Consider the following 16,910-nt stretch of genomic DNA (forward strand, 5'->3'; position numbering starts at 1 on the left):
AAGATTGAAGTGTCACTGTGCTTGTTAATTTTACTTTTATTTTTAATTTAATGTAAAATTGTAATGCTTGCAGGACAGGCAGACAGCCCCTGCTTTCCCGAATTCCAGCCTAGTGCAATTGTGGAAGAATGTGTAATTTTGTATCAAGGTTTCTTTGTATTATTTGAAAACTGTTGGGGAGGGAGGCTGGGAAGGCTCAGCCTTGCCTTGTGTGCTGGGTTCTTGTTTCTGCGCCAGAGGGAGGTTTCTGGTTTGATTTTGTCGACTTGGACTTCACAGCAAGTGCCAGAGGTGGGGCTCAAACTGAGCTGCCCTCATTTGCTGAGGGAGTTACAAATCCAAGGCTTGAGTTTTCCCCAGGGTTTAGTGAGGAAACCACAGAGCTGCAGAGTGGTGAGGACTCCACTGCTACACAATCATGTTTAATTTAAGTACAGGTGACTTTTTCTTTTTTCAGAAGGGAATCATGGAAGAAAGTCTTTGTCTCCCTTGGATCCATGAGCAATCTCCACTGCAGATCAGCATCCCCCACCCTCCCCAGGGCTCAGTTCTACAGTTCTGTTACCTTCCACTGCTTATCAGGAGCAGTTTTGTCCTTTCTGCTGGTGAGGGTGGGCAGAGGGGCTGTGGCCTGATCCCTGGCAGCTCTCCTGGGCACTGTGTTCAGCTGAAGGCTTGCAGGAGAAGTCTGGCAGTTCCTGCTGGAGGTGATTGTCACTGGTGTATTCTCCTCAGTGGCCTGCAAGCATCCAGGACCCCATGGCTGCTCCACAGCCAAGCCTCAGCATCCTGCTGCCCTCAGTGCCCATCACTGTGGGCCTGTGCCTCACCCCAGGGCAGTGTGAGGTGGGACCCTGTGCAGAGCTTCCCTGGCTGCTCTGGGGACAGGGATGGCTCCATGTTCCAGCCTGGCTGCCAGCAGGGAACAGCACAGAGCCACAAGGGCCCTGCAGAGTCCCCTCACAGCTCCTGGGGCTCCGCAGGGCCAACAGCAAAGCTCCTGTGCAGTGGAGTGAGGGCAGCAGCACACTGACCTTGTGTGTTCTGAGCAGGGACAGCTCCTGAGACGAGAAATCCATGGCTCAGGAAGGCAGGAGAGCCACGGATTTCTCACTGAAGTGGTCTCAGAACTCCACAGAACTGCAGCAGGTCACTGAACTCAGCATTCCGAGTTCTCCCTCTGTCCCAGGTCAGGCTGTTCTTTCATCTTTGGCTTAAGGTTGAACAGATCCAGCATGTGAACGAACTGAACAAGTCAGTGCATGGAGACAGAAAAAAGGGCAGGTAAGAAGTGACTCCCTGCCCTGGAGAGGGCACAGGGAATACAAAAAGTGCTGAACAGCCTCATTTAGGAAATTCACTGTGAAAATTCATGTTGTCATATTTTTCAATGAACTCAGGGCTGGGGGAATTGAGCAGGAAGAAGATGATTCCCCTAGGGATAGGTGTACTTTTCCTTGTAGAGAGGGTAGGCTCATTTTCTACAGCAGATAAGCTGCAGATCAATGCCTGAAATTTTAGGGATGAAAAGATCCACCCACCTTGTGACTCCAAAATGTGCTTTGTGAAGGGAGGACTCTTCTTGTTTCCCTTGCAGAAATGGATTCTCTACTTATGGATACAAGTGAGTTGTTTCTAAAGGAAAATCAAAAGCTGGAGGAAACTGATTAATGATCCAAAGGAATATAATGTTCTGAACTAATAAAGTAAATGGAAATATTTATGTGCTTTATGTAGACTGTACATTGTTTAAAGATTTTAAGAGTTAATATTCTACTTGAAAGGGCATGTTATTCACTATTAAATCCTCTGGTACTATGACAGTTAAACTTACTAGTTTTGGTACAGAAGTTTGGTTTATAATTTTATAATAAAGTTGAAATGTGATTTAGTTAACTTTGTTTCTGACTGTTACAAGCAGAGATCCTACAGCTACTGCTGAACCTCAGCCAGAATTTGGGATCCCTGGTCCTTAAATGTTGTTGGAGGTGGAAAAAAATTACCTGACAACACAAATGATCTTGGCACCACAGCCAAGAGTCCTATGGAGCTGCTGGCCTGTTTTCCTGAACAGGAAGAGAAGAACCTTTGGAAAGTAAGTCCTGACAGCAAAGGAGAAGCTGCTTCAGTTTTATTTATCTATAAAAATACCCAAACTTTAAAAACCCAAGGAGACTAAACCAGCACCTGGATAAGGGCGGTGGTCTACAGGACGGGCAGGAAAACGGGAGTCAGCAGTTCAGAGAACGTGTTAAATTCATTCCATAGGGTTGCTCTGTGTAGCTACCCCTGAGGGCACTTCCCTTCCACCCACTCCTCCGTGGAGGAACCTCTGCTAGCAGGGGGCCACCAGCCTGCGCTTGCGGATGCACTCCCAGATCCAGCGGGGGGTCACCCTCTGTGCCCCGGGGTTGTCCTCCATGTCCCCAATGACGTGGGTGGCCGAGGCCGTGTCAAACTCCTCCACCAGGTCCCCGTCGAAGGCGATGAAGTAGCGGCGGATTCGCGCAAAGTCCTTCACCGAGGGCGCCAGGTACAGCCTCACCCCCGTGAAAATGTCCAGCAGGGGCTGCTGAGGGGGGAAGGGGAAACACAGCCTGGGCAAAACGTGCCTTGGAATGGGAGTGACTGACAACAAGTGCTCAGCCTCCCCCCGCCTGCTCTGGGTGCTCTCCTGTACCTTTTTTCCGTTGTCCTCCATCTCGGATGCTTTTCTCTTCTCCCCTCGTTTCTCCTCGGATTTCTGAGGGGATCCAATGACTCCTTTGCTCTCTAAAAACAAAAATTTGGCTCTGTCCAGATACTGGATGTGTATTAAAGAGCAGAAGGGAGAAGTCTCCTCCCCTCTTCCTGGGAAATCCATGCAATGCTGGCACTAGTGAGACATTTCTCTACTGGCAATGGTGTGGCTGCTGCTGCCACCTGCCCTCCCGTGCTGTCACCACTGTGTCTGTCCTCTGTGACACTGCCCAGCAATCTGCTTCATGTTCCAGCTCAATTCACCTGGGAATCACCTCCAGCCACGTGTCCCTTTATACACAGGAATTCCATCCAAATCAAATTAAATACTGGCTCATGGCCAACAACCTCACACCAAAGGCTGTGACCTGCAGAAATGGGAGCAGGGAACTCCAACCTGAACAGCATCATCAGAGCTGTTTCCACCCATCTTTTCCCAATGCCAGGACATCTCAGAGCTGTGGCTACTCCATTCATACTGGGACAAACCCAGGATCTGAACAGCTTTGTCCATTATCCCTGAGATCCATGTGAAAGGTGGGATCAGCAAGAAGGCAAAGACCCAGAGCCAGCCTGCCCCGAGCACAGGGGACACAGCCCCAGCCCCTTCCTGAAAGCACCATCATCTTACCTTCTGCCTTCTGGGCTTTTGTAGGAGTCTTGTTTGGAGGACTCTTAATACTGCTGTGAGGTGTGGAAGACCTGGAATTCCCATCATTCTCTCCACTGCTGCCAGCTGTGGACTCATCTTCCTCCCCAGCCGTAACACTGAAATCAGCCTTCTCCTTGGAGAGCTGGTACAGCTCCTGCCCAGAGGAAAGAGCACTGATCATGTCTGACACTGACACGAGCTGTGATGCAGTCTGCTCTGCTCTTCTCCCCCCTGAGGGGTTCCCTCAAAAGCTTTCTCTCCCTGAACCTCTCTGTAGTCATTTTCCTGTCAGCTCTGTCCCAGCTCCCTGCATTCCACCCCTCTCCTGGCATGAAGGGAAGCCACATCCACATCATCTGCTGCAGAGCCAGCGCCTGAAGGATGAGCAGTGCCCAGTGCTCACTGTGGGAAGGGCCCACCTGCAGAGGGGTTTGTTCCTCTCTCCTCCCCACGGGGATCCTGGCAGGCCCTGGGGGGCTGCATCTCTCCCCTCTTCCGTGGCACAATCAGCCCTGGCAGCTGCTGCCAGCCCCAAACTGCAGCAACTCCCCTGAGCACAGACCTTCCCCAGGGCTGGCACCAGGCTCCTTCCCTCAGCACAGGAGGGTGACGAGGCTGCAGCCCCAGGATCCTGGGGTGCCACTTAGCCCCTGTGCCCCACAGGGACTCCCCAATTGCCTCTCCGAGTCTCAGCAATTGATGGGAAACTGAGTGAGCATGGAGAGAATGAAGGTCTGCCCAGGGAGGTGGTGGAGTCACTGTCCCTGGAGGTGTTTAACAAAGCCTGGAGGTGGCAGGCAGGGCCATGGCTGAGTTGATGAGGAGCTGCTAGGTGACAGGTTTGACTTGATCTCAAAGGCCCTTTCCAACCAATTCTGTGATTCTGTGGTCACCTCTGAGGGAGGCAATTCCTCACCCTGTCACAAGAGCTAGTGGAACCAACAGCCAGCAGAGACCTCTCTGCCAGGGCACAGCAACACAACAGCCCAGGGGGTGAGAGGCGTCCCCAGCAGAGCAATCCAGGCCGAGCCTGGCACGAAGGGAACGGCAGGTGCCCTGCCAGGCAGCAGGAGCTGTGACGTGCCAGCGAAGCCCAGCCTGGGCGCTGCGGTGCCCACCTTGAGCTGCTGCAGGTTGGTGGCACTCTGCCAGTCCTTGTCGTCGCGGATGCGGGTGCAGCGCGGGAAGCGGATGGAGATCCCGTCCGCCGTGTGCGCCTCGGCCTTGGAGAACTCTGCCCCCGTGATCTCCCACACCGGGGCCTTCTGCACACACAGGGAGGAAGCCACGTCACACCCTGGGCTCTCTCAGCGGCCAGCTGCAGTCTCTCACCCACACTCCACCCCAGCACACTTCCATTTGCACAGACTGACCTTCCTGTCAGCCTCGCTAGAAAAAGCTACTTTTTCACTAATCCTTCACTATCACAAAATGCCAATTTCTAACTAACACCTCCTTCAGGCACGCAGAGCATACTGACACGTTCCCTACAACATCGGCAACTTTGGGGTTGCAGCTGTGTTTCAACCCTTTTAAAATCGTTTTTCTCATATCTCAAATTTAAAGTAAGCTCACTTCTGGAAGGGATTTAATGCACAAGAATATTTCCCAAAACTGCTGCAGGTGTGATTTCTTCATGAAGCTCTTAGCCTCAAATGCACCTGCAAGATTGAGAGATAAAAACTTGTGCTTAATTTCCCATTCCAAGTATGAGGATTCATTTTGTAACAGAGACAACTTCTAAGTTGTATTTGTAAAGGATTTATAGCAAATTGCAGAATAAGGGCTGGGAAATGTTAAATGATTATGAGAGCACTTACCTTTGGATCTGGGACAATGAAGTCTGGGTAGTAGATTTTGTTAATTTTTAGCCACCTTGGAATTTTACTAGGATCCTATTAATTAAAACCACAAAATTAAAATCACTGGCACTTATCATCATATATAAACCTAATTCTGCAATAGAAGCTGCTGAAACACAACCTAGAAGTAGATCAAGCAGAGGTATTACATTGCCTTTGCATGGATGAAACTTGCACTGATCTGCAGCTGTTTCTCTCATCTAGAAAATCACAAACATTGCCTCAAACACAGCCCTCAATTCCTGCCATTCTCTATGTGAAACAGGAACAGTTGCTCCAATTGTGAGTCATGTAAAACTAAGGGTTTTTTTAAGATTCTACAACCTTGAAAATGGCCTTTAGGATGTCAAAGTAATATTAAAATTCAGCTGTTTATTTGTCCAGCCTTGAAAAGCAAGATTAGTCACTCACAGAAATTTTAACTCCAACCCCAGCTAATGGTTGACCAGAGCCTGACCCAGTACTTCCCTCCCACAGCCCCATCTAGTGACTCCTTTGCCAATCACAGCGTGCCCAAAAATCCAGATCAAAAGCTGGTCTCTTCCCAACAAAACTTTGTCCTAGCAGGAAACAGATGGTGCCTGGCTTCCCACTCAGTGTCTGGCTACAGATCCCAGGCAGTGCCTCCTCCAGGAGCTGGCTGCTCTCACACCTCACTTGTGTCAAGTGGCTGATGTGCTTTAACTCTGATTCATTCCTGGCAGGGCCTCAAGGGCAGCTGAGCCCTTTGCTGAGCATCCCCTGGCTCCCCCCTCTCACCTTGCTGATCTTCACCATGTCCAGCTCTGTCTGCAGACGTGCCAGGGTGGCATCATCGTGGCCACCAGAGCACTTGGTCACCGTGCACCACTTTTCACTCTTGGGGTCGTAGCAGCCCATGAGGAAGATGGACATCATCCCACCTGCACAGGGACAGCAGCCTTCATCTCTCCCACAGGACAAGCCTCAGCTTTTCACAGCCAAAACCCTTATCCATCTTTGGGAGTCAAAGGGGCCTGGGCTTGTGGTGGTTGTTCTCACTCACAAGGCTGAGCAGAGCCCCAACAGCCCAGCCCAACTCCTGCAGCTCTGCTGTGCCAACCCAGCCACAGCAAACCCCCAGCAGGGACATGATGGGCTGCAGCAGGTCATCACTGCTCCAGCCACTCTCCTTCTGGAGGCCTGGAGCAGGAAAACCTTGGGAGCTCCTTGGACAGACACATCTGTGGCTTCAACCAGCCCCAGACCCACCTTTACTGCCTTGTCCATAGAAAGCCCCCAGCACCACCAGGTCAGCTGTGTCAGCCATTGCCCCCTCGTTGAGGTAATCCTTCTTCACCTTCAGCCAGTGGCGTTTCCCTGGCTCGTAATTTCCCTGTGCAAAGGAAGGCAGAGCCCCCTCAGAGACATCCCCTGGTGGGCAGCAGCTCCTCAGACAGCCCTGGCCTCTACCCAGCTCACACCTCCTGAGCAGGAGGAGCAGCTTGGGCTGGATGTCGGCACTGAGAGGAACCCAGAGGTGTTTCCAGAATGCTCAGTGTGTGATTCTGTCCCAGAGCTGTTGTCATTCCCCAGTTCCCAGCTTACACCAGTGCAGGGTGAACAGGAACTTGCCTTTAGATCTTTCAGCACCAGCCCCTCCAGCCCCTCCCGGATGACTCGGGTGATCATGTCTGCCAGATCTGAGGCTTTCTGCAAAGGAGAGGGATCATGGTTAGCTCAGGACTGTGAAAAGGGCTCAGCTCTTCAGCCTTTTTGTTTGGAGCTAAACCCAAAGCACCTGCAGAGGGAGGAATAGGTAATTTCATAATACTTTTCCAAGGAGAATCCTGTACATGCTCTCTTTGCTGCACATGCAGTGACAGAGCTGGGAACATGTCCCCAGAAGAAAAGGTTTGTCTGGTTAAAAAATACCCCTCAGAGATGTGGCTGCCCCACTGGCTGTGTCCAGTATGACCCATATCAGCAGTGCCAGCTTCCTTCTGCATCCAGCTGGGGACCTCTGAGCCTTCTTCTGCCCAAAATGTCCAAGCATTTTCCACCAAAGCCAAGGAACCACAGGCTTGTGCATATTCTAAGGAAAACCCCAGCATGTTGCTGCCTAAATGCAGGTTTTAGCAGCCAGGGTGTCTCAGGGCTGTGTCTTTGGGAAGTGGCTCCCTTCAATCACACTGCAGTCACAGCTCTGCACTACACAGCACAGAGTGACAACAGCATTTAGCTCCTCCTAACAGGGTCAGAGTGACAATGGCTACATGATCATTAACAAGCCAGAAAACTGAGATATACAAGTTAAGATTATACTGAAAGGCTTGTGGCCAGAAAAGATGGGAATACAACGTTGGCTCAAGAAGTCCTGCACACAGAGCAGAAAGAGAACCACTTTGCCAGGGTGAATTTTGCAGAGTTAATCATAAAAAAAAAGCCAAGTGGTGGAGGAGGAGCAGGGTGAGGGCTGTGAGGGCACACTGGACTCACAGTGACGTGTTTCATCTCCGAGAACAGGATCCTGTTGGGGATCTCCACCATGTTGTCGTGCAGGAACTTGCGCCGCTCACACAGGGGCCTGGAGCAGGGCATGGAGAACGAGGGATCAGCAGCAATCTCAACAGGAACATTGGAAAAACCTCTTCAAGTCATTAAATGATTCACTCTAGAGAGTTCCAGAGAGGACAACTAGTTCTTACTTTCCTCCAGGAAGAGATTAAATTCTAATTCCAATGTTGGCAGTGTGTTTAGAGGATGTAAGATGAGCAGCTGAGATGCAGCTAATCCCAGAATTTTGGAGGGCAAGAGGAGCTCCACAGGGAAACTCCTTAGCACAGCAAGATCCCTCCCACGCCGCCCTGATTTCCCAGTGAGTGGCCAGTGTGACAGCCCAGCTGAACTGGTCTGTGTGCATCCATGGGCTTTTCCAGCCAGTTCATCCTGGGAAACCAGCCCTGCCACACCCACCTGTCCATCAGGCTGATGTCATTGAAGTAGATGCAGTCAAACACAAACAGGCAAACGTTGGCATCCTGGAAAGCAGCTTTCTGAAAGACAATTAACACAATCCTGCAGTCACAGCAAACAGTTTTAGCGAAGTAATGAAAGGATAGGTTTTTATCTCTGTATTATTTTAGGTATGATAAGCTTATGCCTCTTCGAAAAGAATCATTCTGAGAATTAAGATTTACACTGAATGTGTCCAAGCAGAAGCTAAGAAGATAAAAAATGTTCATTTCCTAGGAATGGGAAATAATGCTAAAAATATTAATGGCTTTGGGCTATGCAACATCTGTCACTACTGCTGAAAAAACCCCCACCACACTTCTACAGACAGCAGATTAATGGCTACTTTTAACTTAAGCACTTATAGTTTAATTTTCATTTTCCTGTCCTCGTCCTCACCCCCATTCAGTCTAGACACAAGCACTACATAACACTTACATGGAATAATCACTGCATCCCTGTGCTCTCCCAGCCTGCCATACATTGCTCAAGCCATGAGAAACAGTGACAGAATTGCAAGATTTTCCAAAGACTTTTCAGTGTTATTGTAGTATTAATTTAAAATTAGTATTTTAATATTAATATCTTGAGATGAAGTTCTATTAATGTCCTGACAGTGATCAGGTTAATATCAAATGCACTGTATTTTCAGCTTTTCAATATCAGCCTTCTCAATAATCTTTTTTTTTCCCCAGATGCTTGAACAAACACCAGAGCTCTGAAATTATCCTGTGATGATTTCACAGGATAATTTCAGCAGAGTAACAGCCTCAAAAACACAAAAAAACATTTTTATTTCAGCTTTGTTTTTTTTACCTTGTGTACACCAAGAGTCCCAAAAGGAAGTGGCTTGCCAGTTTTATTGTCAATCAGGAGAACTTCTGAATCCAGGATCATACTCTGCCCACCAGGGAATGCCTGGGGGATGAAATCCTTAAAATGGGCTACCTTGGGAAAAGGAAAAAAAAAAAAAAAAAAAGAAGAAAAATAACTGGCTGAAGAGAGAGATTCACTCAAATGCAGGCGTTTTCTCCACAAGTGTATGAGGCACATGTGACACATCTACACTTCTATGGTATCCACAGCAGTCCACCAAGAGAAAAATGAGGCTTTCAAAAACAGAACCAAGCCACCCAACTGGCAGCAAGGCTCCCAAAACACAGTGCACAGAGAGGATTCTACAGCCGAAATTTAATTTCAAGCTCTTAATGTGCACCAGAATTAAATGATTACGGTTTTAGGCGTTGCTTTTCCGCACTCTACGCATCCATCTCAATCAGGAACAAGTCTACAAGAGAAGGAATCCTCCTTTCCTGTAGAATGAGGCTATAGGGAGAGGCTGACACGAGGGGTGAGGCAGTGCTTACTTTGTGGGGCAGCACAGGTTTGAGGCTCCTGCTGAAGTAGCTGAAGTGATCCCCGTTCTTGTGCACCTGCACGCGCTCGCCGTCGTACTTGATCTCGGCGTACATCCCGTTGGGACACTTCTTCATGGCATACTCGATGGACTTACAGGCCTCAGCCTGGGGGAGAGAGCATCCAAAACCCAGGGGTTGGGATTTTAGGAGAAATGGGACCTCTGAGAGATGTTTAAAGCATGATTTATTGCCCTCGGTTTCATGAAGGGTGAGAAGGTCTTCACCGCATACGCCAGGGGTTTGTGGTCAGTGGTCACAAGTCACAGGTTACAAGGTCTCTTAAAGGTTAATTGGCCAATAAACTACGGCCACAAAGAATGTTTTCACTTTACTTTTTACTTCATTGGTGATTTTACACCAATCCTTAATTAATTTGTCTTACAAGTCTCTGCCACAGTGACCAATCATCTAATGACACACAAACCTACAGCATTACGCCTTAAAACTTATTACCTTCATAACTACTTCCACATCTTAACTTTAAAACTCTAAATCTTTCCACTACCTAGCTTAATATGCCTCTTCTTAAACTATTAACTCACAATCTTACTTATGGTCTCTAACTTTGGAAGCCTTTTCCAAGGTCTGAGGTTGAACCCTGGATTCTCTGCTGTATTTGGGCCTGTATGCACAAGGTTCTGAGAATCCTCTGCGCTTTGATTTCCCACACCAGGTGATACATGGAAAATAAAGCTACTCTTATCTAAGTTCATGAATGAGCTACAATAAATTCCCTTGTAGAGCTTTTTGTCCAGAACAGCTGTTAGCGAGTCCAAGTTTTCCTTAATTTTTCACTTACTTAGAATCATCTGCATATGCCCAGATAATTACAGCTTTTCAGTGCTTATCCCTCCAAACCCTTTAAAATGTGCATTGTGCCTCCTGCAGGAGTGTGCTCAGCCCAGAAGTAAATATTTAACTGTGCTTTGTTCACACAAAAAGCCAGACTTCTTTGGATCTCTAATCCACTGCAAAGCTTACACTATTTCCAGAGACAGGATCAACTTTGGCAGTGACAGCAAAGAAATAGGAAAGTCTGAGAGGAAGACTGAGAGCAAGGCAAGGTTTTAGCTTGGTAGTGGCACTGTGGGGCAGGTATTGAGTTTACTGAGTATTTGGTGGTAGGAAATGTTTTTTAAACTGGCATTAAAGAACACAGAGCCCTGCACAGGCAGCCCACACTGCACAGCCTGGCTCCTGACCCTGCCAGGTGAGGGTCTCTGCTCCATGCCTGGCTGCCAGGAGGGGCCCCAACCTACCAGCATGGGCTGCACTGGGGTCATGAGTGAGGCCTGCACGCTCAGGGTCCTCTTCATCCCCGGCACCTTCTCGGCCTCCTGCTGGTTCTGCAGCACCCGCTCCACCACGTCCTGCAGGTTCCGCGAGGCCTTGAACGCCTCGTAGGCGTTGGGATCCAGAGCGTCCAGCCTGCACGGAGAGAGGGGGGACACTCATCAGCCTCGGGGCTGCTGCTGCTGCCTCAGGGAATGAGCATTTCTGGTTCCTGTCACTCACACGTGCTTTGCTCCAGCGTTCATTTTCAAGTCGTGCTTAATGAGCCTGATGATGCACTTCAGGTCGTTGCCCGTACACCTGGGGAAGATTCAGCAAAGGTGTGAACAGAACAACTTTTCAGCTGTGAAGAGGAAACTCATCCAGGTCTCTTCAAAAAAAGGTGCTCCCCTTGCAAAAGGTTTAAACAAAACTGAGGACACGTGTCAATAGTGACACCTCAGAGACATAAGGGAATATCCAAGAGGTTTTCTAGCATCTTTATGTCAACATTAACTCTGCCTCAGTGCTGATGTGCCTTCCAAAATTTACTTAATTAATGCATCAAGAGTAACTGATTGGGAAATCCTCAGCCTCAGATCAACACAAACTGAATCAGACCAAGAATCTTTGTCTAAATTACTTGAAGGCTTTCCCCAACACACTTAAGAACAGCAACTTAATTAACAGCTAACCACCATTAGGGTATTATTGCAAATCACTTGTTTGACTGGAGTGTGCTGACAGGCAGGGCCAAAGTTCTCTGGCATGAACAAGAGCCATAAATGTTCTCCACTGCTGTCAAGATATCTCAATCACACCACTAACAGCAGCTTACAGATGTTAATTAAGTTCAGTCTCGGTGGCTCATGATTAATTTTTCACTTCTCCAGCTTGTACAGAACCATTCCAGCGTTTGTGCAAACCTTCAGAGGCTGATTCCTTCCCTCACCTGCGACTGATCTGCTGCAGGACACTCTGCTGGTCATCTTCCTTGGTGAGCTTGGACAGCTGGATGAGGAATTCATCGACCTCCTGGATGGTCAGGACGCTCTTGGCTGCTGGAGGACACGTCTTGCTCTGCTCAAAGAAGATCCGGATGGTCTCGGAAACATCTCCCTGTCTCCAGAAACAAAACCAGGGGGTGGATGAGAGAACGGGGCTGCCACTGAGGATTCTGTGTGGTGCCAGTGAGGATAAAGGACAGCAGTGATGCTGGGATTGCACGAAGAAATAGGAATCAAACACTTAAGGAAGCTGCCACGACACATAAAGCTGCTCAGCTGTTTGATTTGCCAAGAAAAGGTAATTAAGAGTACCAGCATTATCTCCTGGCTCTATTTTTCACTGCTGCAACAGCACAGACCCTTAATTTCCTCAGGATGAATCCACTTGTAAATCCAGGGATGTGGGACAGGCTAGTGATGTCACTAGAAGGCAGCACACAGCAAGGCAATGAGCAGAGATGAAAGAATTACCTTTATTATCTAATTCACCCCTTTTCTGCACCTTGCAGAGGGTGCACAGTCAATCACCAGCTCCTGTGCACAGGGAGTCTGTGCACAACTGAGCACTTGCAATTGTAGCAGCTTAATTGTATCAACCAACTGCAGCTGCCGGTGACAGGTCTGTTAATTGAATCCCAGGTTTTGATATGTGATGGTACAAAAAGAGTAATATAAATCAGTTCTGTAGGAATGTGCCAGACAAAGGAGTTTAGACAAACAGATGCAGCCCACCTCGTCTAGAAAATTTCAGTCTTGCTTTCTAAAGCTTTGCCAGGTGAATTCTTAGCCTGCTTTCTGTTCAAACATGATTTTCTACAGGTTCCAGATGGTAGAAAATGCTATGAAAACTGCTAAAGCCAAGAAAAACAAAAATAAATCACCAGCTCCCATTCTAACAGTCAAGCTAAGGAGTAAAAATCCTAAACCATTAAAGAATTTCCATAAGCAAAGAGTTGAACAGCAGAAATTAAGAGCGCTGCTGTCTGCACTCACCTGCTCCAGGTCCCGGACCATTTCTTCCTGGCTGCAGTTAAAAATCCTGCTGAACAGCTTTACAATCTGCTTATCATTCAAGTTGTAAACTATTTTAATGACACCTGGTAACAGCATCTTAATGGTCAGGTATACATCACCATGAAAGCCATCTGGAAAAAAAAGTAAAAAGCAGCAGACTATAACTGTGAGGATCTACTTTCATGTCCAGGCTCTGGTTAGTTGTGTCCATTTATCCCTAGGGATAAAATCCACACTTGGGGCTTGGAATTCTTAGGGAAAATAGCCACAATTTGCCTCTGAATCTGATCTCAGCACTAAATTTACCACCTAAAATGCCTGAATGAGACTTTTTTTTGTCTGAATTGGCTGTTTAAAGAGTTCACTTCTCAAAGATTACCTCCACAGCTCAGAAATCACCACAGCACAAAGCTGGGACCGCCCAACAATCAGATTTTAATTTCACCTTTCCTTTTGAGGTCAGACTTTAAAGCTGACTCTGAAGAGAACTGAGAACTGCAAGCTGGAGCCATACCTCCTGCAGATCCCTTCCTGAGGAAGTCCTGGATGATCTGAGTCTTGACGTTGTAGCTGGGCTTTTCGGCCACCATGGCGCAGAGCTTGCGGAACTCCCGCAGCAGGCAGTCCTTGTGCTTGGGGTCACACCTGGCTGCTGACAGGCTGGCCTTGGGGGCAGGGTTTGCAGGGGCATCTTCTGAATTCTTTGGCTTGGCTGCAGCAAAACACACAGCACAAAGTTGCTTTTTTTTAACAAGACGTCGCGAATGTTGAAGTTACCTCTGCCTGGCAAGCTGGGAATGATCCCAGTGTGTTGGCAAAGCTTTAGAGTTAAAATTGATGACTTTTATAAAAGCCTTCCAACTGTTTTTACCCTTCACATGACACCAGAAATTTCCTAAATTTTAATTCTTACCAGAAAAATATGGTGAAAATTGATTTCTCCTTCCAGATACCTCTGTTTTATTTTTTTTTCTACTTTACAGGGTTTTGCTCTTCACAGCAAGATGCTTCCCTGAGGTAACTTCTAAAATGGGGAAATGTGTCACCATCCCCTCCTGTCTCCTAACACCAATCCCTGACAGGAGGTGATGCCTTTGGCAGTGTTGTGGCTCTGGGCAGTCTGGAGCTCCAGGTGGATGTCAGGTCAGTCAGAGCTCACACGTGGACTGTCCTGCTGGCAGCTGCTGCTCAGGACAAGTTTTCCTTTCCATGAACACAACTGAGAAGCCCTCAGCAGTTTTCTTCCAGATTTTGAGCTCCACATAGGATAACTTTAGCCTACACCTTCAGTTTGACTGGAATGAGCCAATGGATGCAGGGAGATGGAGTCAGCCTGACAATGTGGGTCATGGCAGAACCTTTGTTTCCTTAGGAAAAGTGGAAATTCAAACATCTTTCAAAATGTTCTTTCAAGACTGACAGCCTAAGAAAGCACTGACAGCTTTTGACAAATACCCCTAAATCATCTATACATAAAAACCTAGTGATCTGGACCAAGCTAAAACACCCCTTGATGTTGAGATTAAAAGAAAATTATTTCCCAGAACCAGTTTCTTAATTCTTACCAGAGAATCCAGAGAATTTCTTTGGTGGATCTTTTGTGGTCAGCTGCCCTGTGGCAGTGAGTTTTGCCTGCACTATCACCTTTTTCTTCGGGGTACCCCCAGTCTTGGAATTGGCTTCTGGAAAGCAGAAAGGTTCAAAGAGGCAGTCAGGAATAATCTCACACATCCCTCACCATATTATGCAGCTTACAAAGCAAAAAGCCTTAAAAGAAATGGGAACTGGAGGAGTAAAAAACCCTGGACGTTTTTCAGTAGAAGAATACGTAATTTATTAAAGATCACAGAAAAAGGTGGAAATGGAAAATAACTGATACTTCTTCAGGGGTTTTATTCGTCCATGAATTAAATCACCTAGGCCTTGTCCCCAGTCAGCTGAGACAAATGAATCAAGGAGTGTCACTGTAGAAGTGACCAGATCCTCCCTTCCCTACAGGACTGAGACAGCACCACACACTTTGTCCCTAAGCCACACAAATAAATCCATGAGCATTTCATGGCAAAGGCACAGCTGGGTGACAGCCTCTGGCATAACCTGAAAGTAAGGGAGAAAAGTGACCGTGGCACTGCCCCGTGCCTCACTGTCAGAGTCTGTCCAAGGATGTGATATGCCTCACGACCATCTCCAGTGACTGAGGACTGAGACCCCAGACTCTGGAAGGAGCCCTGGCCTGGCTGAGGTGGAATGTTTGCCAAGTCCCAGAGGACTGGTCTGCATCTCCATGAGAACGGAGTGCGAGAACAACAGAACTGGTCAGAGCTACTTGCCCAAACTGGTCTGTCCATACCAGAGTACGGCACGCACGGTGTGCAGCTTGTCCCTGAGCACCCAACCTCAACATGGGTGGCTCTGGCTTTGGCTCTGTGACTCTCCTTTGTCCCAACCTTGACCCAGGTGGCTCCTGCTTTGGCTTTGTGCCACTCGCTTTGACCAACCTATAAAACCCTGGAGACCCCTGCTCACCTTCGTGTACACCCCACTGGAGAAGATCGTGTCTATGGGCATCTCGGCCTCGAGGACTCGTCCCTCCACGTTGGTAGCTATAATCCCCTTACCCTCTTTTCTATCTTTCTTACTATTCTCTATTTTCTCTCCCACTATCGCATTTTGGTGGCACTAAATAAGGGTGCATTTTTGTTGTATTGAGTGGTCCCCCGCTGTGTCTTTTGCGCTCTGAGATCCTAAAAAGAACCATCAGGTTCCCCGCAGATGTGTGCGGACCCTGACACTCACCTGAGATGTACTTGTTGATTGTTTCTTTCTCCTCATCCTGCAACTCTTCCCACCCCTCCAAGTCTGTGATGTCTTCAATTTTCTTGGTGGTGGCCCGGGCCTTGTCCAGCTTCTCAAAGATGCACTTGACATGGTACCACTCCTTCATGTCCCCTCCGGACTCGGTGAAAGGATTGGGAACAATCTTCCCAATGCGCACCATCCCCTTCACGATCTTCTCCTTGCACTTCTTGCATCCCGCGGTGCCTCGCTTGGCATAGTCCACACAGTACCGCTGCTCTGCCATGGCCCCCGCAGCCGCGCAGGCGGAGCGCAGCCAGCCGCCCAACAGCAGGGAGATGGGAAAAGCGCCGGCAGCACGGCGCTGCTTCGGGGACGGCACGGAGACGGGCCGGAACAGCAGCTGGCACCAGCACCCGGGGCTGACTCCGGCAGAGCAGGAGAACGGCCTGGGCGAGGGGAGCTGTGGGCGAGGGCAGAGCAGCGCAGTGCCCCTGCCGAGAGCGCGGGCGGCGTGTGACAGCGTCCTGCCGCCCGTGGGCATCCAGTCCGCGCTGAGGGTGCTGCGAGCGACACAGGGGACACTGAGCACCCCCTCAGCGGCCCCAGGCCTCACCCCGCGGCCCGGCACCCGCGTCCGCGGCCTCCGCTCCGCTGCCTCACACCCCGACCCCTCACAGCCCCGTCCTCACTCCCAGCCCCTCCTCCCCTCACGCCCCAGCCTCGCCCCGAGGCCGCTTTCCCGCGCTGCCCGCCCCGGCCCAACCACCGGCTCCCGCCGCCGCCGCAGGCCCCAGGCCGCCCCTCCGCCGCTCACCGAGTTCCTCACGGTGCCGCCATCTCGCCTCCGGCTCCGTCCGGACCCCTGGGACGCCCAGCCCAGCCCCTCCGGCCGGGGTCGCCGCCTCCGCTACCGCCGGGACACGGGAGCGCCCGCCCGGCTTCCGTAGAACCACGCGCGCGCGCGCGCCGCACCGGGCCCCGCCCTTTCCGGCCCGAGCTGCGGTGGAGGGGGCGGGCACGCGCAGGCCACGCCTCCCAGGCCGTCTCGCCCCGCCCCCAGCACGCGCCGGGAGCGTTTTCCCGCCTCGAGCACGGCGGGGGCGGCTCCGGGACCGCGCCTGGGGCCGGGGACTGTCCGTGTCCTGAGGGGACACCGGGACAGCTCCCGGGGCCA

The 16,910-nt window shown here is 49.7% G+C and overlaps 1 protein-coding gene across 1 annotated transcript; it reads right to left on the bottom strand.

Annotated features, from left to right (window-relative positions):
* Positions 1-2,100: 2,100 nt before the first annotated feature.
* LIG3 (DNA ligase 3) lies at positions 2,101-16,688 on the bottom strand. Its single transcript, XM_066333273.1, has 20 exons — positions 16,551-16,688; positions 15,734-16,296; positions 14,503-14,619; positions 13,452-13,649; positions 12,917-13,068; positions 11,869-12,035; positions 11,160-11,237; positions 10,904-11,072; positions 9,594-9,749; positions 9,043-9,174; positions 8,188-8,267; positions 7,711-7,798; positions 6,847-6,924; positions 6,484-6,607; positions 6,013-6,155; positions 5,212-5,286; positions 4,510-4,656; positions 3,371-3,545; positions 2,681-2,772; positions 2,101-2,572 (listed from the first exon to the last, which is right to left on the bottom strand). Exons 2-20 carry the CDS (start codon positions 16,275-16,277, stop codon positions 2,336-2,338), a joined length of 2,952 nt encoding a protein of 983 aa, XP_066189370.1. The 5' UTR covers positions 16,278-16,296; positions 16,551-16,688; the 3' UTR covers positions 2,101-2,335.
* Between the last annotated feature and the right edge of the window lie 222 nt (positions 16,689-16,910).

This window comes from Sylvia atricapilla, chromosome 20 (assembly GCF_009819655.1).
Source record: "Sylvia atricapilla isolate bSylAtr1 chromosome 20, bSylAtr1.pri, whole genome shotgun sequence".
In the NCBI taxonomy this organism is placed as follows: domain Eukaryota; kingdom Metazoa; phylum Chordata; class Aves; order Passeriformes; family Sylviidae; genus Sylvia; species Sylvia atricapilla.

Coding starts and splice junctions, on each gene's coding strand:
- LIG3 (XM_066333273.1), bottom strand. CDS start 16,277: ATGCCCACGGGCGGCAGGACGCTGTCACACGCCGCCCGCGCTCTCGGC. Junction 11,238..11,868: donor CTGCAGCAGATCAGTCGCAG/GTGAGGGAAGGA, acceptor AATCTTCCCCAG/GTGTACGGGCAACGACCTGA. Junction 6,608..6,846: donor TGGTGCTGAAAGATCTAAAG/GCAAGTTCCTGT, acceptor TCCTTTGCACAG/GGAAATTACGAGCCAGGGAA.